The sequence below is a fragment of the Oryctolagus cuniculus genome, chromosome 2 (genome assembly GCF_964237555.1).
Source record: "Oryctolagus cuniculus chromosome 2, mOryCun1.1, whole genome shotgun sequence".
NCBI lineage: Eukaryota > Metazoa > Chordata > Mammalia > Lagomorpha > Leporidae > Oryctolagus > Oryctolagus cuniculus.
In genome coordinates, this window is record NC_091433.1 from 165,928,785 (window position 1) to 165,953,295 (window position 24,511).

Sequence of the window (24,511 nt, forward strand, 5' to 3'; positions counted from 1 at the left end):
GATATATGGATATGTAGTTGACTTGAAATTTGGAAACTTTCAGCCATTATTTTTTCCGATATTATATTTGTTCCATCTGCTTTTTCTGTGATTTAGAACTTACCAGGGCAGAAGCTGGGATGATCATAAGGCTCACTTGTTTGCTTTCTCTCAAGAATCACTGTTCCTTGTTGACTGATGTCCAGTGTCTTGAAAATCCTAGTTTTATCTCTTTTATACTTACTTCAAGTAGGGGGATGAATCTAGTTTCTGTTACTCCAACTTGACTGGAAGTGGCAGTCAAATAATTTTATTATTATAAATACTTATTATTATTATTATTCACTTCAGAATCCTTACTTTCATATAATATCACTTTTTAACCTTGATATGACAAGAAGAAATCTGATAGTTGGTGACTGTTTACTGTTCATGGATAGAACTGTGAGCTTGTGAGCTTCACCTGGCTAACGAAGTAAAAGAGTAATTTTAGCTTAAAAGTTTAGAAGTATATTCATATTTAATTTGTCTTATCTTAGTTTCTTTTAAGGTATAATTTGCATACATTAAAATTTACCACTTTAAGTGTTCACAAACACATACAATGTGTGGCTACTTCTCCTTTCTAGTCAAGCCCTCCCTTCCCACTCTAATATCTTGGCAACTAGTAATCTATTTTACATTTTTATAGTTTGCTGTTTTTAGAAAGTCATATGAATGCCAGAATCTTACAGAATGTGGCTTTTTGAGTCCAGCTTATCATCCGTGTTGGTATATATCAGTAGTTCATTCCTTATTCTTGCTGAGTAATACTCCATTGAATTGATGCACCACACTTTTGTAACATCAGTGGCAGCTGAAGTAGGTAGAAGTAGTTGAGCATGGCATAGAAAGGATTTGAGCCTATACTGATGAGAGATTAAGTAGCCTTAAAACTTCCTAAAATGCTAGTGTAAATTTTCTTACTTGGCATGTGCAGATTATTAATGACAATGGACTATATTGGAATATATGGTGTTATACAGAGTTACTGAATTTATGTAATAAGATGTATATTTTTTCTTTGGTATTACAGCATTGTTTTTGCCTTTTTTTTAAATTTATTTGACAGGTAGAGTTTTAGACAGTGAGAGAGAGAGAGACAGAAGAAAGGTCTTCTTCTGTTGGTTCACTCCCCAAATGGCCACAGCTGGTGCTGCACCAATCCGAAGCCAGGAGCCAGGTGCTTCTTCCTGGTCTCCCATGTAGGTGCAGGGGCCCAAGCACTTGGGCCATCTTCCACTGCCTTCCTGGGCCACAGCAGAAAGCTGGACTGGAAGAGGAGCAGCCGGGACTAGAACCCGGTGTCCATATGGGATGCTAGTGCTGCAGGTGGGGGATTAACCAAGTGAGCCACGGTTAATTTCCCTCTTTTTTTTTTTTTTTTTTTTTTTACTGCCAGTCTACTATTATTTCTTGGTATATCACAAGATTTACCTAGTTATTTCAGAGTCATATAGGGGGAAGAACCAAACATAAAAAATCTAATTCTTATTTTTATTCACATGTACCTACAGTTTTTTTTAAGGTTCATTTTTTTTGAAAGGCGGAGAGAGAGAGAGAGACAGAGAGAGAAAATCTTCCATCTGCTGGCTCACTTGCCAGATGGCTACAACATCTCAGCTGGGCCAGGCTGATGCCAGGAGCCTCGTTCAGGTCTCCCACGTGGGTGCAGGGGCTCAAGTACTTGGGCCATCTTCTGCCTTCCCAAGTACATTAATAGGGAGCTTGATCAGAAGTGGAGCAGCAGGGACTTGAACCTGTGTGCATATGGGATGCCAGCATTACAGAAAGAGGTTTAACCTATGCCACAGTACTGACCCCATCTCCAATTTCCTGTCATTATATTGATAGCATGTGGAGGAAAATGCTGGGACTCTAGAGTGAAACAGACAGAAAGTTAACTTCTAAAACTCAGTTTTCTTTTTTATATAATGGGGTTAAACAACTGTCTTTGGAGGTTGTAAGAAGCAAGGATATAATGTATACATATTTTTAACACAGTGACTGAAACTCAATAAGCATGTAGTGAATGATTCATTTCAAACATAAACAAAAGCAAATTTTCATTTCATAAGTACAGTTCTAAGATGAGCAGTTTCTTATAGTTTGGTCAAAGACTGATAAAGTATGAATTCTTTGTTTTGTTAAAAAACAGTTGGGAATTTTTTCAGTTTGAACTTACTATGGAGAAAACTTTTTATTTCAGCAGTTTGAAAAAATTTAGCTTCTACCTAATGAAGAATTTAGCTTTAAAAGGTGTAAGAGATTTCCATTCAAGAATAGTCATTAAAAGAATATTTCAGATTTTTATTTAATAGCTAGTGGAAGAGACAGATTTGGATTGAGATTATGTCATGTATATCTACTTTTTACCAAACTGGTTATTTTGCCATCAGACCTGGGCATTTTGTTCTAGTTCTGATATGATACTTCATACTTTTATTTGGCTCTTACTGTGTGACTTATTGTATAGGTCTTTGCCCTGGAGGAATTTCTAGGTTACTTAAATAGTAGAGAAAATGCTATTATTTTAGTTCTACTCCAAGGGAATCCATTAGCAATAATTAATTTATATTTGAGTTTTGTTATAGAAATGAGAGTTGTAAAAACAATTTGCATTGTTCTAAAACAGACCTTACAATTGCAGTTTTACATATTTAATCTTTTAGATGTTTATTTGACTTTTTAAATGAATTGGGATGCCCTAAAGAAGTCAATTTTTTTATAATTTAATTTTTCTAGATGAAGGTAATGAAACAGAGGTGCAACCACAACAAAACAGCCAGTTAATGTGGAAACAAGGTCGGCAACTACTCAGACAGTAAGTATCCCAAGGTTAAATTATCCATGGTTAAAAGTGAAAAGCATATTTTCTTTGTTTATCCCCCAGAAACCTTTTATTTAACATATACAAACTTCATGCATTTCATAAATACAACGTTAAGAATGTAGTGATTTTTCCCACTGTATCCACTCTCCCACTTGCTCACCCGTCGTTCTTCTTCCTCCTTCTCCTAATCCCATTCTTATTTTTTGCTAAAAACTATTTTCAGTTAACTTTATACACAGAAGATTAACTATACTAAGTAAAGAGTTCAACAAATAGTATGAGAAAAAATTGTTTCTCAACAAACGGCGCACTGTTCATTCAGGAGCGTGTTGTTTAGTCTCCATGTATTTACATATGTTCTAGAGATTCTTGAGCTGTTGATTTCCAGTTTAATTCCATTGTGGTCAGAGGAGATGCATGATATGATTTCAGTTTTTTTTTAATTTGTTGAGACTTGCTTTATGGCCTAGCCTGTGGTCTATCCTAGAGAAAGTCCATGCATTGGTGAGAAGAATGTGTTTTCTGCAATTGTAGGATAAAAACTTCTGTAGATAACCATTAGGTTCATTTGGTTATAGTATTGATTAACTGTTGTTTCCTTGCTGATTTTCTGTCTGGTTGATCTGTCCATTGATGAAAGTGGGGTATTGAAGTCCCCCCATTACTATTTTGTGGGGTCTATGTCTCCCTTTATATCCATTAGCATTTCTTTTTAATAGCCAGGTGACCTGTAATTAGGTGCATATACATTTATAATAGTCACATCTTCCTGTTGAACTGATCCCTTAATCATTAAATAGTGCCCTTCTTTATCTCTTTTAACAGTTTTTGTGTTAATGTCTATTTTGTTTGATAGTAGGATGGCTACCCCAGCTCTTTTTTTGGTTTCTGTTAGCATGGAATATCTTTTCCCTCCCTTTCACTTTCAGTCTGCATGTATCTTTGTTGGTGAGATGAGTTTCTTGTAGGAAACAAATAGATGGGTTTTACTTTTTAATCCATTCAGCCAATCTGTATCTTTTAACTGGAGAATTAAGGCCATTTACATTCAAGGTGACTATTCATGAGTAATGACTTGACCCTGCTGTTTTTCTATAAGTATTCTTGTTATTTACTTCGGATTTCCTTTGTACTTTTTTCATAGTGATGACCATGTTTCTGTGGTTCTGTGTGTAGCACATCCTTAAGTCTCTTTTGTAATGCTGGACAAGTGGTGATAAATTCTTTCAATTTCTGTTTGTTATGGAAGGTCTTTATTGCACTTTCATTCTTAAATGTGAGCTTTGCAGCATACAGTATTCTGGATTGACAGTTTTTCTCTTAAGACTTGGAATATATCTCACCATTCTGTCCTAGCATGTAGGGTTTCTGACGAGAAGTCCACTGTGAGTCTAATTGGAGATCATCTGAAAGTAATCTGGAATTTCTCTCGTGCACATTTTAGAATATTTTCTTTATGTTTTTCTGTGGAGAGTTTGATTACAAAGTGTCATGGTGAGAATCTTTTCTGGTCCATGTATTAGGATTTGTATGTGCTTCCTGTACTTGGATGTCCCTTAGTTTTCTGTAATTATTTCATTAAAAATATGTAATCTATTCTCTCTTTCCACGCTTTCAGGAACTCCTAAGACCCATGTATTGGGTCGTTTAATAGCATCCCATAAATTTCCAACACTGTCTCATAATTTTCTAGTTTCTTCTCTTTTTTTGGTCTAAAATTTCCAAAGATTTGTCTTTTAACTCAGATATTCTTTCTTCTGCCTTATGAGTCTGTTGTTAAGCCTTTCCACCACATTTTTATTTGTTCTATTGACTTTTTCATTTCCAATATTTCTTTTTTATTTCTCTTTAAAATCTCAATTGCATGGGAGAACTTTTCGTTCATGTCATGTATGGATTTCGTTAGTTCTTGGATTTACTTCTGATTACTCTGAATTCCATTTTTGGCATTTCTTCAGTCTCTTCATTTTCACATTCTAGTATTGAAGTGTTGTGTTCTTTGGAGGCATCATGTTGTCTTCCTTATTCTTGTTTCTTGAATTGCAGTGTTTATTTTTAGGCATTTGTGGAGATACTTTTTGTTTTTTTTTTTTTGTTTGTTTCCCTTATGATGGCTTTTATCTTTAAACTGTGCCTCTGTGGATTAGTGGAGTGTCTCTTTTGGTGAATATGCAGAGGGGTGTGCTGAGTGTGGCCAAGAAGCTCTGTTCAGTATTCCAGGGTGAGGAAGTGTCCAAGGTGACTCCCAAATTGGGGATGGCAAATCTCTTTCTATCTTTTTTATTTTTAATAAGAGGGGAGGTTTAATCTACTCTGTTGGCAGTCTCATGCTTACCCTCTCTGCTCCAAGGAGATCAAGGCCTGGTGGCTAGCTGCAGTGGGTATAATATGCGTTTGTGTTGCCATAGCAACCACACAAAGGATCCATGCAGTTCTCACTGTGAGCATGGATCCCACAGCAGTGACCTTCACTAGGGAATCAGGGAGCCCCAAACTTGTGGAGCTGCCCACAGTGACTGCCCAAAAACCCAGCCACATCCTATGTCTTCACATGCAACTACAGTGTTTTCACAGTCCCAGCACACAGGCCTCCAACAGTCATGAGCACCTAGCCTCCTGTCACTTCTCCCTAGGCGTCTCCTCTTGGCTGGTTGCTGGGCATGCAGACACAAGCTGGCACAGCTGTTGCATATGTTCAAAATGGCATCCACCCCTTCTTGGCTAGTTACAGGATGCTGATGCTGGGTGGCTGGGGAGAGGGAAACATGCCCCTCCCCCTTTTTGCTACTAGATGGGCAAGTATACTGGAGCTCCAAGCTGGATTCAGGTCAGGCTCTTCTTGCAGCCTTATTGCTGGTGGTTTGGGCTACTGCATTCTGGTCTCACATCACTCTCTAAAGCTGGTGCTAAGACTCTTGGCTGCTGGGGTTCTGAGTTGTGTGTGTCCACACACTCTGCGTAGATCTACATTGTCCCTCTAATTTGTGTCTAGTTTCCTCTGCCATTTTCTCCCTAACTCTTCCCTGAGATTACACTCTGTCCACGGTGTTTTAACTGTCTTCCCATAGACAAGAGCAGTAAGCTCCCTCCCTATCCTTTTTTTTTTTAGAAAGCTTTTATTTAATAATTACAAATTTCATAGGTACAGCTTTAGCAAAATAGCAGTTCTTGCCCCAAGCCATTCTTCATTAAGATTCATTTTTAATTATCTTCATATACAGAAGATCAACTCTATACTAAGTAAATCTTTCAACAGTTTGCACCCACACAGACATACAAAGTATAAAGTACTGTTTGAAGACTAGTTTTATCGTTAATTCTTATAGTACAGGTCATTAAGACAGAGGTCCTACATGGGGAGCAAGTGTGCAGTGACTGCTGTTGTTGATTTAACAGTTGACACTCTTATAAATTTAGGACGTCAGTGATCACTCGAGGCTCTTGTCATGAGCTGCCAAGGCTATGGAAGCCTCTTGAATTCACCAACTCTGATCTTCTTTAGACAGGGCCATAAGCAAAGTGGAAGTTCTCGCGTCCCTTCAGAGAAAAGTACATCCTTCTTTGATGACCCCTTCTTTCCACTGGGATCTCACTGACAGAGATCCTTCATGTAGATCACTTTTTGCCACAGTGTCTTGGCTTTCCATGCCTGAAATGCTCTCATGGGCTTTTCAGCCAGATCCGAATGCCTTAAGGGCTGATTCTGAGGCCAGAGTGCTGTTTAGGGTGTTTGTCATTCTCTGAGTCTGCTATGCGGCCTGCTTCTCATGTTGGATCATTCTCTCCTTTTTAATTCTATCTATTGTTACTACCAGACACTTGGTCTTATTTATGTGATCCCTTTGACACTTATTCCTATCTATATCATTAGTTACACACTTAAAATGATCACTTTAACATGTGCTGCCTTCCTCTTCTGCCATCTTGATTTCTCCTAGCTCTGAAAAGTATATGTTCATGAGATTATTTTGTGTTGTTACTAGAATAATTTTATCTCATTATCATACTGCTATGAAAAAGTTTATTACCTTCATATTAAACACGTCTTTTCTCTGGTGGTGTTCATATCATTAAAAGATTATATATATTGGCTGGCGCTGCAGCTCACTAGGCTAATCCTCTGTCTGTGGCACTGGCACCCTGGGTTCTAATCCCAGTTGGGATACCGGATTCTGTCCCGGTTGCTCCTCTTCCAGTCTTGCTCTCTGCTTGGCCTGGGAAGGCAGTGGAAGATGGCCCAAGTGCTTGGGCCCCTGCACCCGCATGGGAGACCAGGAGGAGGCACCTAGCTCCTGGCTTCGGATCGGTGCAGCGCAGCAATTTGGGGGGTGAACCAACGGAAGGAAGACCTTTGTATCTGTCTCTCTCTCTCACTGTCTAAAACTCTCTCTATCTCTCTCTTTCACTGTCTAAGTCTGCCTGGCCAAAAAAAAAAAAAAGGTTCTACATATTTAAATTATTCTTTTCACTACATATTTTGTGGAAGAATCTACATTTGTTTTAGGATTGTTTAGTCAGTGCTTATATATAATTTTTTATGTTTTTACACTTTTAATTTTAAATGGATTAAAGAACTTTTTTTAATTCCCCATTTTTCTGAAAATGATTTTATTTATTTAAAAGACAGAGTTACAGACAGAAAGAGGTCTTCCATCCTTGGTTCACTCCCCAAATGGCTGCAATGGCTGGATCTGAGTCGATCTGAAGTCAGGAACCAGGAGCTTCTTCCAGGTCTTCCATATGGGTGCAGGGGCCCAAGCAATTGGTCCATCCTCCACTTTTTTCCCAGGAGAATTAGCAGGGAGCTGGATAGGAACGGGAGCAGCCAAAACTCAACTGGCTCCCATATGGGATACCAGTGCTGCAGACTGGAACTTTAACCTACTGTGCCACAGCACTGGTCCCTTAATTACCCAGTTTTGCAAATATTCTATAACATATACTTTTTCTGCTAACATGTATATCTTTGTCCAAAGAGGAAAAAAAGCTGGGTTGAGGTTCTGTTATCAAGTAGTTGTACAGACCCACTTACTAGCTCAGTGCCTGGTTCTTGCATACTGTCTTTGAAACTGGTATTCAGATTTATGGCTCAGTAAAATAAAACTTACTATGTAATTTGGTTTTTTGGAGTCATTTACATGTAGTTTAAACCTGTGGTTTCTAAGTTGAATAATGCTATTCATTTCTATTTATCATGGAAAGAGAATATTAAAGCGTCTCCTTATATCTGGGTTTTTTTTTGTTTGTTTGTTTTTTTTTTTTTTTTTTTTGGTCTCGATAAAGTAGAAGAAAAAGAGACTACTAACCTGAAATAAGTGGATTTTCACTAATATTTTCATTTGGTCTTAAATATGACTTAGGGCATTTCCCTTTTTTATATAGATAAGTGTTTTTAAAATACTGGTCTTTTTGTTATGAGAAGTGGTTTCAGAGGAGCTGTTTGGGAGATATTTTGGAAACTTAAAAATCCACAGCCTACCAGTTAAAGAAAAAGTGACATTTTTATAGTGTATGATAAAGTAACCATTTAGTAAATGATCTATGGCAAGAGCATTTTTCTTAAAAAATTATTTTCATTTTATTTGAGACAGAGATAGAGAGATTTTCTCTGTGCTGATTCACTCCCCAAATGCCCACAGTAGCCTAGGGTGTATCAAACAGAAAGCCATCAGTCTAAGACTCTGGCTGGATCCTTAGTGAATAGCAGGAACTCAAGTACTTGAGCCATCATCTGCTGCTTTCCATGGTTTATACTAGCAAGAAGCTGGATCAGAAGCAGAGTTGCTGGGTCTCAAACCGTGTATTGGGATATGGGATGTGGGTGTCCCAGTCAGTAACTTAAATCACTGTGTTTAACCCTGCCCCATATGAGCAGTTTTGAAATAAGTATTTGTAATGAGATTTTTGTTGCCAAAATGAGTTATATATCAAATATTATTTTTCAAAAATAGAAAATTATAGCCCTTTTGTAGTAGTTTCTAAGAATGTTTGATTAAATTCAGAAAAATAAAAAATGTGTTCTAAATTTCATTAAAGACCATTCTATAAATATTGGATGGGTTTGAAAAACAAACTTCTTGATTTGATAAGATGCACTTATTCCATTTGATCACATGTCTTTGTGAAGTATTTCACTTTCAGTAACTGTTAAAATCAAATCTTGGGATTGGTGTTGTGGTGTAGCAGGTTAAGCTGTCACCTGCAATGCTGACATCTCATGTGAGCACTGGTTATAGTCCTGGCTGCTCACTTCTGATCCAGCTTCCTGCTAATGCACCTGGGAAAGTAGCAGAAGATGGCCCAAGTGCCAGGGTCTCTGCAACCCACATTGGAGAACTAGATCGAGTTTTAGGCTTCTGGGTTTGGCCTGGCCCAGCCCTGGCTATTGCAGGGGGAATGAGCAGCAGAAGAAATATCTGTTTCTCTTTGTAACTCAGCATTTCAAATAAATTAATAAGTCTTTTTAAAAAGTAAAATCTTGAGACAAACAAACTGGTTGTCTTGTAAACCTTTGTTTCCTTTTTTCATCTGGTAGAGTCCATTTCTCCTTTCATGTTAATGCCTCACGTTTTGTCTCCTGTTTATGAACAGCCTTTGCCTTTTTCATTATTTTACTACTGCCAGTTTTGGTCTTTTTGGGTAAATGTTGGTGTTGGTAGGTAGGAAGTGCTTTCTACCTGCTAGATTCAGGATTAGGCATGTCTGTTTTAGGAGAAAGAAAAGTGACGTTTAGGGCAATTAAAATTGCACAGCAAGTAAGTGACAGAATTGATTATAGACCCAGATCTAACTCTCAGTATAAAGTGTGTGCACTTTTTTTGTTTTGTTGCTTCTCTGTAACTCATACATATACATGTACACACATACACCACGTAGCTCAATTTGATTGCAGTCTATTTTTAGAATTTTCTCTGGCTTGAAGATTGCCTTCTATAGAAATGACTCTACACCAGAAACATTCCTGTGTATCTCAAACAATTGATCCATGACACTTTACATTAGAAATGTAAACAAACTAGTGGAATCACTATAATAAAATTCTAATTTGGTAGCATTTGGGAGTGAGCTTACTGCAGGCCTGCAAAAAGAAAAGAATGTGCTCTGGGATATATTAAAGAACAGCATCGTCTTATGATGAATGAATGGTGTATTGTATAGTTCTTTGATTTTTCTCAGTGACTGTAGAGGCTGGTACTGCAAGAGACAGCTCCATCTGCAGCTGGAAGATTATTTAGTAACAAGCCTTACTAGCATAGTACTGTACTGTTAAGTCTTATGCAGGCAAGAATTTGAAGAAATTCTTTTATTTACACATTAAATTATGGAATTCCAGTGTGACTGAATTATAAGGATCCTCTTCACACAGGTATCTACAGGAAGTGGGCTACACAGATACTATTCTAGATGTGAAATCTAAACGAGTGCGAGCTTTGTTGGGCTTTTCAAGTGATGTCACTGACAGGGAAGATGACAAAAATCAGGATTCAGTTATAAATGGTACAGAGGCTGAAGTTAAAGAGACAGCGATGATTGGGTAAGTATTTTGTCTGAAAAATGTTTTAGTTATAATTTTAGTTCTTATGAAATATTTCTGCTTTTATGTGTGTTACTTGGACTTTTAGATAGTGAAATAGAAATAATTAAGACAAGTTTAATAAAAATATTAAAATTTCATTTGGTTTGAGGGCAACATGGGGATTAGAGTTAACATTTATGATTATGTTAAGTCATGAAAATTTGGAGCGTTATTTTTTGCTTGGAATTTATTTAATGTAGATTTGAATATCTGAAGCTCAGGCATCTACTGTTAGGATCTTATTTTAAAATTTTGTATGAATTTATAGGAAAGAAATTTCATTTACATACTTAATTCTTTAGAAGTTAACCTTTTCTTAACAAGTTTGGTTTATATAATAATGCTGTAGCTCAGCTTTGCTTTCAAGTTAAAATACCTCATTTAAATATATATTCTTTAATTGACACAGTAAGTGTGAAAAATTGAATAGCTGCTTAAAATATGTTGCTTTTCATTTTGAATCATATACAATTATACATAATTCTACTGAAAATGAACATGACAGTTCAATAAAGATATTATTTATTAGAAAAAGTTTGTCATGCTTTTTAATAGAATAAAAAGTCAGATTCTGTGAAAGACTAAGTGTGAGATTACATTATTTTAATACTTATTTAGGCTGGAAGAATGGTTTTAGTTGTACTCTAAATTTCTAGTGAGTACACAGTTCCTGTTATTTGAACATAAACTAGAATCATATGATTAAGTAAAGATTCAAAGTGGAACTTTTATTAACAAAGGTCATTGGAATATTCTTAAATATTTATTTGATTATGAATGCATTAGTTTGTATTCGTAAGTGGGAAGTAGACATACAGACTTAAACTTAAGTCATTAAGTTAGATTTTAAATATTTTTAGGGACTGTAATGCATACTTAAAAAAACCTTTAGTGAAGACTTTCAGGAAAGATCTGTATGTTTTGGTGTTGACCTGTGTTAAGAAAGATATTACTCTGAATCTTAACAGAGTTCTGTAGGAATGAGCAATAGAAATGGGAAAAGTGAAAAATATGGTTGACAACAGATTTGAAATTTAAGATTTATTTCTTTTGGAAATTTTATTCATAGTTGTGGTTAAGTTTCTTTAGGGAAGTACCTTTGTATCTAAAACATTTTTTTGGCGAGGGAGTTTGAAAATGTTTTATTCCTCTCTTCCTTCCCAACTCAGTTTGCTTCCTAAAGAGAAATCAATTGTACAGAAGGCCTCAGTTATAAATGTTCAGTTCCTCTGCTCTTAGAAATCCACCTGATTTTGACCCCAGCTGGGGGTGTCCCTGTGAAGGAAGCATGGGGAGGAGAGACCCCCCGCCCCAGTGTGAGATTTGCAGTGTGTTGGGGGCACAGTGGAACCAACAGATTACCTGGAATGTCCTGGAGGTCTTGGTGGGGAAGCCCCAGTGCAGCAGAGACTGGGGGTTGAACTGCATATGTCGTTACACAGCCCTATGACTTCCAGGCTGAGCTCAATTTTGCAGGTGAAGAGAGAGGGGAGCAGTGGACATTGCAGAGGGCACCCAGGCAGCTGAGGGGGTGGCTGGAAGGCTCAGAGGAGGGCAAGGGAACTGGACAACGATTGTGACTCCTGGAAGCTCTAAAACACTTTCTAATGTGGAGATACCATTTTGTTCTGACCATTAGTAAAACTGTTCACCAGGTGAATTTTGAAGGAACTCAACACAAGTATTAAATATTGGAAAATTCGTTTCTAAAAAATAAATGGTTTCTTTATCAACAGGATCAAGTCTTATAGTAATATGAATTTGAGTAATGTATTGTTTTTAATAACTGCATATTTTCTCTTTTTCATCTCTTCAGCTATTCAGCAGAAATAAAAGACTGCAGCAGAGGAAAATGATATAGTTACTAGTTCTTTTTTTTTTTTTTTAAGATTTGTTTTATTTATTTGAAAGACAGAGTTACAGAGAGAGGTAGAGACAGAGAGAGAGCTCTCTTTCATCTGCTGATTCACTCCCCAAATGGCTGCAACAGCTAGAGCTGGGCCGATCCATTGTGAGGAGGTAGGAGTTTCTTCAGGCTTCCCATGTGGGTGCAGAGGCCCAATTATTGGGCCATCGGCCGTCGCCGTGGCTCAGTAGGCTAATCCTCCGCCTTGCGGCGCCGGCACACCGGGTTCTGGTCCCGGTCGGGGCGCTGGATTCTGTCCCGGTTGCCCCTCTTCCAGGCCAGCTCTCTGCTGTGGCCAGGGAGTGCAGTGGAGGATGGCCCAAGTGCTTGGGTCCTGCACCCCATGGAAGACCAGGATAAGTACCTGGCTCCTGGTTTCGGATCAGCACGGTGCGCCAGCCGCAGCGTGCTGGCTGCTGTGGCCATTGGAGAGTGAACCAACGGCAAAAGGAAGACTTTTCTCTCTGTCTCTGTCACTGTCCACTCTGCCTGTCCAAAAAAAAAAAAAGGATAAAAGGATTGGGCCATCCTCCACTGCTTTCCCAGGCGCATTAGTAGGGATCTGGATCGGAAATGGAGCAGCCGAGACTCGAACTGGCACCCATATGTGATGCTGGCGCTGCTGGCCAGGGCTTCTGCACCACAGCGCCAGCCCTACTAGTTATTTTTTTACTGTGGAAATTTGTGTATGAGATCAAAGGAAGAGACAGAGATAATAGGAAAAAAAATTTTTTTGAATTTTATTTGAAAAGCAAAGAGTTAGGAACAGAGATTTTCCACTCACTGGTTTGCTCTCCAACTGCCTGCAACAGCCAAAGCTGGATCAGACCAAGGCCACCCGAGTCTCCCACATAGTTGGAAGGGACACTAATACTTGTGCCATCATCACCTGCTGCCTCCCAGGCTGTGTATTAGCAGGAAGATGGAATTGGAAGCAGAACTGGGACTGGAGCCCTGGCATTCCCACGTGGAATGTGGACATCTCAAGTGCTGTCTTTAACTGCTTTATCAAATGCACCTACCCTGAAAAAGTGATTTAAAAAAAAAAAAAAAAGGAACACGTTAGAGTTGTAAGAACCAAAGAAATATGGAATCAGTAATGCAAGTACTTTTCTAAAAGAGAAGCCACTTCCTATGTTGCTTTCTCAGTTAATCCACAGAAATGTAATAGTTAAGAATCAATGTAGGTAATAATAGGATTTGGGGCTTATAATTACAGCATAAACAGAAGTTAGTGCAACACATCATAAACTAATTTTTATGTTGAGGTTAAAAAATGTAACTGAGCTTATGTATCTATTTTAAACCAGAAAATCCGAATTAACGGATTCTGCCTCTGTACTGGATAATTTCAAATTCCTTGAAAATGCAGCTGCAGATTTCAGTGATGAAGATGAAGATGATGACATGGATGGAAGAGAGAAAAGTATCATTGATACTTCGACGGTGAGTGAGATAACTTAGATAACATAAATACTTTTAAGAACTTTAAGAATCCATGTCCTTCAGTCAAAATCCTTAACTTTTTTTTCCTCCATAAATTTTTTGAAATTTAAGGGTATATTTTGATTTCAAATTTAAGAATATTTTTATAATAGTAACTTTCCCCTAAAAGTCTTTACTTTTCTTGTTAATTCCTTAAATGTGACAGCTTTTCTGTAGGGCCAGTGAATGTGATAAATGTGTGCTGTAACATTGTAGTGTTATTGGTTGCTAAAAGACATTTGAACTCAGGCATAACTTGGGGCCTGATGGTAACTAGGGTCCACTTTAATCAGCGCAGTTGTTGTCACTCTTGGGAGGTTTTCTTTGGTTATTCTATAGACTTTCAAAATTCTTCCATTAGATATCTTCAGAATTGTTTAGGATTCTTCTGTAGTTTTGTCCAGAGCTTTAGAAGTTTATTGAGAGCTTTAAAAGTTTATTGCCTTTCTTGTGACACTTTCCTGAAATAAGAGATGTCTAAATTGCTGCTCCTTCCTTCTCTTTTTTGTCTGTTTTCTTTCTCCTTCCCTTTCTCCTCTTTTCTTTCTACCCCCTTTTCTTTATGGCAGCTTTTCTCCTTCCTCTTTGTCCTTTTTTTGTCTTCCACCTCTTCCTTCTTTTTAAATTGAGGATGAGGGCATACTTTGCTTTGTTTAGGAAAATATTTGCATTTCCTCTTTCACATTTATATAATAGAATAAGTCAAATAATATAAAGCAGACTGGATCTAGAGTTTAAGTCCCAGTTCTGCCACTAATTATGCTTCTTGCTTTTTAGTTTGTAAAATGAGAATTATAATAAGTACACATCCTATCCCTGGAGGATTTTGTGAGGAACAACAACAAAATTACATGTGAAAATGATGTGTTTAACTATACGGTGCTTTATAAGTGTAACTTCTCTGTTTTTTATATATCTTCCTTCAGGGCTTCATCAGAGACTCTCAAATTATTAGGCCAGGTTATTGCTTCCAGAGTATTCAGTACTTTGCTGATATGACCCTGCTGTGAATATGTTCTGAACTTCAGATGTAACCCCAGATTTTTCTTGTCCAAACTATTAACAGTTGTGTATATCTTGATTTAATTATAGTAAAGAAAAAGCCTAAACTTCTGTGACAGTTTTTCTCCATCTAATTATCTGGAAATTGTGTTGTTCTTTGTGATTTCTGTGATATGATTGCATTGAGAAATTATTTTTACTGATGGAATACTTTATTAATAGCTCAGTGGGAAATAATAATTCCATGATAGTGTAAATTTTTTGTTAGTGATTACATCAGTTTAAATATTTTAATAATCTGTAATCTGATTATTAAACTACTATATTATGATCTTCTTAGAAATTCTTAAATGTAAGCTAACCATTTGATTTCTTAATTTGTAACCATTTGGTTTCTTTTTAAGTAATCAAACTCATAAATATACTGTCTTCCAGTTAGTGCAGATCATAGCAATCCCGTGACCAAGCAGTGAAGGAACATCTTATGTAAACTGATGTAACTCCATTCAGGCGCTATACTCAAAATATTCTTGTAGTTTTACAGGCAAAAAGATTTCAAAACAAATACCTGGTTTTGTTATAACAGTGTTGCTGATTTTTGCATTATAATACATTAACATTCACAGCTGCAATCTGATAGCTACTTGCCAAAAGGATTTTAAAAGTCTATTTAGTAGTGAATAAGCGTTACTTCGGAAATTTATTACATTCTGTAGAGAAAATGGCTAAAATTATTAATTATCCTATTAAAATGTTAATAGAACAAATAAGTTTTCAAAATGTTATTTTATTTCTTTAATCAAAGTAGTTTAATGGATTTAACTAAGAAAATACAGAAACATAAACTCTTCGTACCTGCAGGTTGTATTTAGAATATTTTATTGCAGAGTCTCCATAGCCCATCTCCTCTCTTTTCTTTCTCTTTGCTCTCTTTGGAGTGTGATTGTTCCTTGGGTAATGTACTGGATTATGTTTCTTCTAGGCAGCTTTCCCATCCTCAGGATCAACCTCTTCACCATATTTTTCTTTACCATCACGATTACCAGCATTTTCACCATCAAAAGTTACATATTGTAAATATCTTGAAATCATGCAAGAAAGGAAAAAGTGATTAGTTTCAAAGTGAAGGATAAATTTTGCAACAAAATTTAAGTAATTGAATTGAAAATTATTAGCTGTTCTTTTAGTCAAGTTTAAAGAATACCATCCCCTTTAGTGTTCTGCTTCTTCTAGTGGTTTTCAGAATAGCATGTCTGTATTTCAAATCTGTTCAACACCCTGTGCAACCCATAACTTTTTTGTTTTTGTCATCATTTTTACAAAATACATTTATTTATCTGAATGGTAGAGATGTGGCGGGGGGGAGAGAGAGAGAGAGAGGGAGAGAAAGAGAGAAGGTGACAGATATAGATAATCTTCCATCTGCTGGTTCATTCCCTAAATGACCACAGCAGCAGGGTCTGGACCAGGCCTAGACAAGGAGCCTAGACAAGGTACTCCATCTTGGTCCTCCCACATGGGTGGCAGGGGCCAAGTACTTGGGCCATCTTCCACTGCCTTCCCAGGCCTGTTACCAGGATACTTGATTGGAGTGGAACAACTGGGACTAAGCTGGCACTCCAATACCGGAGTTTTGCATGGGATACTGGCATTTCAAGTGATGACTTAACCATGCTGGCCCCATGTCACTTCTTAAATTGATTTGGAAGCACAGGGCAGAAGTGGCGTAGAACCTTCTGTGTAAGGAGAGAAAATAATAAATATTTATTACTACGGATCCCACCTCTTCCCATTTACTAATCATATCTCCATTGGAAACAACAGATCATTTTAAAAAAAAGATTTATATATTTATTTTGAAAGGCTTACAGAGAAAGGGAGAAACAGTGAGCTCTTCCATCCCCTGGTTCACTCCTTAGATGGCTCATTGGCCAGCACTGAGCCAGGCTGATGCCAGGAGCCATGAGTTTCATCTCGGTCTCTCATGTGGGTGGCAGCGGCCCAAACACTTGGGTCATCTCCTGCTGCTTTTCCCAGGTCACAGTGAACTGGATCAGAAGTGGAGCAGCTGGGACATGAATTGGCACCTATCTGGGATGCTGGTGTCACAGGCCACAGCTTTACCCACTAGGCCACAATGCCAGCCCCACCACCAGAGATCATTTTCCCCCTTACATTTAAGCATAAGAAACACAGAAATTTTATTTTAATTGTTTTAAAACAGAATACTTGATAGTGATCTGCAGTGACAGGGATAAACTTACCATCTTTCTCCATTTTTTGTAAGGTGTACTGAGGAAATTTTTTTTTTTTAGATTTTATTTATTTGAGAGGTAGTGTTACAGAGAGAGGGAGAGACAGAAAGAAAGGTCTTCCATCTGCTGGTTCACTCCCCAGATGTCTGCAATGGCCAGAGCCAGGCCGATCTGAAGCCAGGAGCCTGGAGCTTTGTCCAGGTCTCTCATGTGGGTGCAGGGGCCCAAGGTCCTATACCATCTGCCACAGCTTTCCCAGGCCATGGCAGAAAATTGCTGCTCCACTTTCGATCCATGAACCAGTGTCCATGTGGGATGCTGGTGCTGCAGGCAGAAGCTTAGCCTGCAACACCACAGCACCAGCTTGGAAATAAGTCTTAGAAACAGAATTTCCCGCAAGTTGCTTTTATGACTGAAAACCATATTTAGTAATAACTAATGCTGAAAATGTATTCAGGCTTTTACTTTGAGATTCCAGATTCTTATTGATTTACCCTGCCATTTTGTCAGGCATTAAAACAAGTACTCTCTACCTACCAGGTGCTGGTGGTGGCCCCTCTGAATTACAGCCAGTATCCTGTGAGGGTCAGAGAAGGCGTGTAGTCAGTCCTGTAGGCTAGCCGAAAGTAGAATGGAGAGTAGATTTGTATATGGAATGTGAGGATCAGGGCGTCCTGTTGGTAACTTTTCAGAGACAGTTTTTATGCCTTAGTCCAGACTATCTAGGGAAAATCAGAATAGATATAAGCTTATGGTTTGTCAGTACACTAAAGAATGCATGTTCAGCATCAGTTTCCTATTCAAAATCTGCCATACTAATCTCTTTTGTTTGTTTAATAGATCTAGTAGATGTTAGTTTGGAAACTACCATAAGCATAGAAATATGTCTTGATTTTAGGGAAATATTCCTAAAAGTTAAACTATTTTGGGGCCAGAGTTGTACAGTGGGTTAAGCGATCACCTATAATGATGGCATCCCCTATGAGCAGTGATTCAAGTCTTGGCTGCTTCACTTCCAATCCAGCTCACTGCTGATGCGCCAGGGAAAGCAGACCATGAGCCAAGTATTTGGGCCTCTGCCATCCACGTTGCAGACCCAGGTGTAGTTCCTGGCTCCTGGTTTCAGCCTGGCCCAATTCTGGCTGTTGTGACCATTTGGGGAGTAAACCATAGATGAAGACCTCTTTCTCCGTCTTTCCCTCTCTCTCTCTGGCACTTTGTCTTTCAAATAAATAAGCAAATCGTAAAACAAAAAGTTAAACTGTCCTAACGCCATTACATGATCTATGGTTTCTTCTGTTCAGTTCTTGTACATATACAGGACAGTTAAGGTAGGTAGTTTTCATTTGTGATGCCAACTTGATTTCGATGGTAATGGCTTCTGTTGGTAGTGGTTCTGTTGGGAGTGTCGTGTTGAGAAGGATTTTGGAGACTGTGGCTTATTATCTTTAGTGAGAAGTGCTGTCTTCGAGAAGTGTTAGCAATTACGGACATGGAAACAGGACCATACAAATCAGGTGTTTCTTATCTGCCTCATTGAAATATATGTTAAACCTTTATAATTTTAAACCACTCAGAAAAGACCAGGGATAACATTTAGTCAGATTATGTTATTTCTTTTTTGTATAAAGTGAAGAAACTGAGATCTGGAGTCATATAGAGTCATTTTGTCAAAAAACAAAACAAAACCACACAACTGCAAGCTAGTGATTGTAATTTATCTGTGCTCATAGTGATGGAGATATCCAAACAGGATAATTCATAAAGATCATAGGTGTGTAGACCTCAGAAATCATCTCTGCACTCAGTAAACTTAAATTCTAACTCTATTTAACTGCATTTATGATTCTGTAGGTACTCTTAAATATATAAAAATGAGTCCTAGCAACCCCTACCAAATTTAATATCTAAGTCATCTCACTCTGGAAAAATCAATATTTTAGAGAGAAAAAAAAGAATATATGGAGAATTGTTGGAGAAATGTGATGCAAGGTTAGCACAGTAAAAATAATAATGGAATCTAACAGAGCACCAGTACTTCTTAAGTCTTAAGCAAGTGTTTCTGAATTTGTAGTTTTTGTAATTTTAGGTTTTGTGAGCAAGTGATAGAGGTATAAAAATCATGGTTATAGTCTTAAAAACTGCTGAAGTGTTTTATAAAATGTCTCTCCTGTTTTGGCTAGATTAAAATATCTGCAAACTGTAGATTGCATCCAAGAAATCTAAGATTTAGTTTTGGTTCTCACAGTATGCTAGAAACATTTTTCAAGTATCTGTAACTTAAATGCATATCTTATTTTCCTAATGATTTCAGTATGCTTCCATTAGATTGTCTAAAAAATGGGAACATTTAAATTATTTAAAATAATGAAAACATTGTTTAAACATTCATACCATTGAGCAAATTTTAAATCACTGGTTTAAATTGTATAATGTACATCTTTTAAAAATGATATTTGCAGTTTTCATTCAGTCAGGTTATTCAGAAAGATACTTTTTTTTTAATAAAAAATTGACTTTTCTCAACAGTAAAGGGATGCTGTCTCCTTTATTTAATTTTATTTAAATCAAATTCATAACATTTTCATATTTTAATGTAGCATGTTTTTTCATTAGATTGTTAGGAAAAAAACATTGCCTGATAGCAGTGAAGACCGAGATACAAAAGAAGCTCTAAAGGAGTTTGATTTCTTGGTTGCATCAGAAGAAGGAGACAATGAATCAAGAAGCACAGGTGATGGAACAGACTGGGGTAAGGAAGCATACTGGATCTAGTCATAAGTGTTAAGTAAATCAAAGAAATGAATGCTTTATCAGGTAGGTGACATCTTCAAGAACTGTAATGTGGAAATATTGAACAACCTATGGACTTTTTATTGCTGTCACCTATTATCCAGAGTATGTATATGTGTGTTAAGAAAGATTGAATAATTAGTAACCTTTTCATTTTTATATACATCCAATACAATATGAAAATAATTTGGGGCCTGTGCCATGGCTCACTTGGTTAATCCTCCGCCTGAGGCACCAGCATCACATATGGGCACTGGGTTCTAGTCCCAGTTGCTCCTCTTCCAGTCCAGCTCTCTGCTGTGGCCCAGAAAAGCAGTGGAGGATGGCCCAAGTGCTTGGGCCCCTGCCAGGAGGAAGCACCTGGCCTCCTGGCTTTGGATCAGCACAGCGCCGGCCATGGTGGCCATTTGGGGAGTGAACCAACGGAAGGAAGACCTTTCTGTCTGTCTCTCTCTCACTGTCTATAAGTCTACTTGTTAAAATAAATAAATTTAAAAAAATAATTTGAATTAAAATACAGAATATTCTGTTTTCTGCTGTAATATTTACTAGACAGTACACCTTGAAAATCTTGATTTTGAGGAAATTGAGGGACTATGGTAGAGAATTTTGGAGGTGTCATCTCTGGCATCTTCTGTGCAAAGTGTGAATTAAAAATTGTAGTTACTCACTTTAGTTTAGGTTTCAATAATTCAAATAAGCCTTAGAATTTATTTTTCTTATTTTTTTCCTCAAATTGTTTTAAATGAATCTAGTATTTTAAGCACCTAATAAAAGTTAAACACAAGTGTTTTTGGAGAAAACCTCTGTAGCATAGATCATTCTAATTTAGGATTGCTTAGATCAATATCAGTTGGTGGGATTGTGATAAATTCTTCAGAAATGATCAGTTCTATCAGAGGGGTATGTGTGTGTGTGTGTGTGATGTGTATGCATGTGTATAATTAATGAATGAGAGAGAATGAGAATGAAAGTTTTCTTTTGAAGTTAAAGAATTCTAGAACTCAAGTAGCTTATGCTCTATACCTTAGAAATAGATAAGGAGGAAATGTACAGTTAGTCACACATTCCCATTGACTTATCCCTAAGGGTAAAGCTAAAAACTTGCCATGGGACTTCAAATCCCATTAAGCTGGGTGGTACTAATGCCATCTTACATGTTAAAGTGATCATTTTAAGTGTGTAACTAATGATATAGATAGGAATAAGTGTCAAAGGGATCACATAAATAAGACCAAGTGTCTGGTAGTAACAATAGATAGAATTAAAAAGGAGAGAATGATCCAACATGAGAAGCAGGCCGCATAGCAGACTCAGAGAATGACAAACACCCTAAACAGCACTCTGGCCTCAGAATCAGCCCTTAAGGCATTCGGATCTGGCTGAAAAGCCCATGAGAGCATTTCAGGCATGGAAAGCCAAGACACTGTGGCAAAAAGTGATCTACATGAAGGATCTCTGTCAGTGAGATCCCAGTGGAAAGAAGGGGTCATCAAAGAAGGATGTACTTTTCTCTGAAGGGACGCGAGAACTTCCACTTTGCTTATGGCCCTGTCTAAAGAAGATCAGAGTTGGTGAATTCAAGAGGCTTCCATAGCCTTGGCAGCTCATGACAAGAGCCTCGAGTGATCACTGACGTCCTAAATTTATAAGAGTGTCAACTGTTAAATCAACAACAGCAGTCACTGCACACTTGCTCCCCATGTAGGACCTCTGTCTTAATGACCTGTACTATAAGAATTAACGATAAAACTAGTCTTCAAACAGTACTTTATACTTTGTATGTCTGTGTGGGTGCAAACTGTTGAAAGATTTACTTAGTATAGAGTTGATCTTCTGTATATGAAGATAATTAAAAATAAATCTTTATGAAGAATACGATAGGAGATGGAGTAGAAGGTGGGATGGGAGTGGGGGTTGGAGGGTGGGAGAGTGGGTATGAGGAGAAGAACTGCTATTTTGCTAAAGCTGTACCTATGAAATTTGATTTTATTAAATAAAAGCTTTCTTTAAAAATAGATCATGTTAGGGAGTCAATACCTATACTCATTTTTCCTTGAGCCTTTTCTTTGGGGCAGTTTAAAACATATTAAGCTTTAATTGAGTATTTTTTTCACTAAAAAAAAATGGATAAGGTTATTTTCTCATGTTTGTAGTTTGCTGTCCTTTGGATAGAAGACCCAGTCATCTTCTGCTGCTGATGAAATGTAACTCCCTACTTATTTCATCTTTGCTTTTGAAATTGTGGTGCCAGCATTGTGGCATAGTGGGTTAAGCTGACACCTTCCATGCTGACATCCCATATTGGATGCTGCTGCAGTTCTGAAGTAGTTCCCCCATGCTGGGAAAATCAGCAAAATACCGCCCAAGTATTGGGCCCATGCTACCCATGTGAGAGACCTGGTATAAGCTCCTGGCTTTGGCTTGGCCCAGCCCTGGCTTTGGCAGCCATTTGGGAGTGAACCACCAGATGGAAGACAATCTATCTGACTCTCTGTGGCTCTACCTTTCAAATAAATAAATAAATCTTCGAAATTGTGATTTTACTATGGCTTATATGTTTTGTATAAAACAAGATTACACAGATTCCTCATGAAGGGTTTAGGAAACTAGTTTTCTAAACAACTATATATTGTGTTGGGAAAAGGTAGGGACAAGATGCTTCTTTCTTTTTGGCAATTCTGCCACATTAACTATTGATCTTCTGCCTTTAATGGACAGATCTAAAAATCAGCTTACATTAACACCTTGTAGAGAGGGCTAGCAATTTCTTTGCCCCTTTAAGGTAAAAGAAATGGATGTTGATTCTTTTTTTTTTTAATTTAAAGAACACAGTATATTTTACTGTAGTGTCTACACATCTAGGGGAGATTATTAAATAGCTCATGACAGTGGGAATTACGTGGTAATTTACTAAACGTTTTGAAAAGCAGTTTTCTTATATTCAACATATTTTAAAATTGCATTCTTTAGCTTTCACTGAAAAATGATTGCTGCATTTTTTTTTGCCACTGAGAAGTGAGAGTTGTCAAATACAGAGGAAATGAGATTATATGCTGTAATTTGGAAATGTGACTGTTCAAGGACTGTCCTTTGGCATAGGGGAATGTGAGAGACAAATGTAAATGGTTAAATTATTTCCAGTATCTAATTTGAAATCATAGGAGTCTTTGGTTTTACATCTGTAGAAAGTTTCTGTAGTTTCTGAGAGCTATCAGTGAGATCATAGAATATATTGCTTTGCTAATTGGTTTATTATAAAACATTTACTTATTTCCACATAGATTCATGACACTGTAGATGTGGTTGTATAGAAAACTTAAATATTATGTTAAAATACAATGTTAGTTATATAATGTTAGTAAAATAAATATATTATCTAATATTAAATATAATATTAGATAAATAATAAATTACTTAAATATGAGAAAATAAGTAAAGTATTAATGGAAGAGAATTAGAATTTTAACATTAGAATTTCTAATTTCTACTAACTTTAAATAATATTGATCTTTTACCAGCCTGTAAGAATTTTAACAAAACAGAATTTCACTGAGTAATATTATAGATGAGTTTTATTTTTAAAAAGTTACTGTTAGAAGTAGTTAGAGATGATTTTTTTTTCATTATGGATTTTTTTTTGTCCACTTTTGTTTACGCTGCTACTTTAAATATAGATTGTGGTGTACTTTTAAGTACTAAAAGTAGTATTGAATGAGAATTAAGTTAAAATGTAAATTCAATTTTTCTTGGTTTAAAGTACATTCTAACAATTAGATGTATATATAATAGGTATATAGTGATCACCATTTCTTGACTCAGTTAAATATTTAGCCATTTTGATTATTTATATAATGATATAAATACTATCTATATTTACATTTTTATAAAGACATTTCAGGTGAGACCTATGATTTGTGTTGCTTCACCTATTGAAACTGGAGAACATTTGATTTAATAGTAACAGTGGTGTTTACTTATATATTAATTTACTGAACCTTTTGAAAGGCAGTTTTGTATTTAACATATTTTAAAATTAAACAGCATTTAATATTCTTTAGCTTTTAGCTGAGAAATGTTTGCTACATTTTTCTGCCACTGAGAAACTAAAATTCTCAATACAGAGATTATATGCTGTGATTTGGTAATGTAATTTACTCCTAACGATCTGATATTTGGAAAATTATCTATTGAATAAACATAATGTTGCCAGTCATCTTGATACTATTTGAAGTTTTTCTTTATAAAAACACCTGCTAGTTATTTTTTAAAAGATGAACAGGTGCTTTTTTACTTGAAATAGGTGTCCTTTAAATAATTACAGAAATATTTCAGAAAGTTCATGGAACATAGAATCAAAGATGTTTGTTTCAAAAGACAATCTTGAAAACTATGCATAGTTTTTTCATAACATGTATTTTTCATGAACTTTCTGAAGAACCCTGTTATGCATGGATTTAAAATTTTTTTACACCAAAATAAACTTTTAATTCCATTTTACACAAATTTTTAAAGTATTGTCATATTTTAACCATATAAATGGAAGTAGCAGCAATCATGGTATAAAACTGTATTGTAGACTTATTTAGTATTTATATATGGACATATACCACATTTTGAACTTTTCAACTACCTTTATTCAA

General features: G+C 36.6%; 1 protein-coding gene across 2 annotated transcripts in view; it reads left to right on the forward strand.

The window, feature by feature from the left end:
- STRN (striatin) overlaps positions 1 to 24,511 on the forward strand; it is a 131,805-nt gene that overhangs the window by 68,816 nt on the left and 38,478 nt on the right. For both annotated transcript variants that reach the window (XM_051842991.2, XM_070069253.1), the window contains exons 4-7: positions 2,764 to 2,842; positions 10,218 to 10,385; positions 13,644 to 13,779; positions 19,692 to 19,827. In XM_051842991.2, coding sequence (XP_051698951.1) covers positions 2,764 to 2,842; positions 10,218 to 10,385; positions 13,644 to 13,779; positions 19,692 to 19,827 — 519 coding nt within the window. The remainder of the gene's footprint in view (positions 1 to 2,763; positions 2,843 to 10,217; positions 10,386 to 13,643; positions 13,780 to 19,691; positions 19,828 to 24,511) is intronic.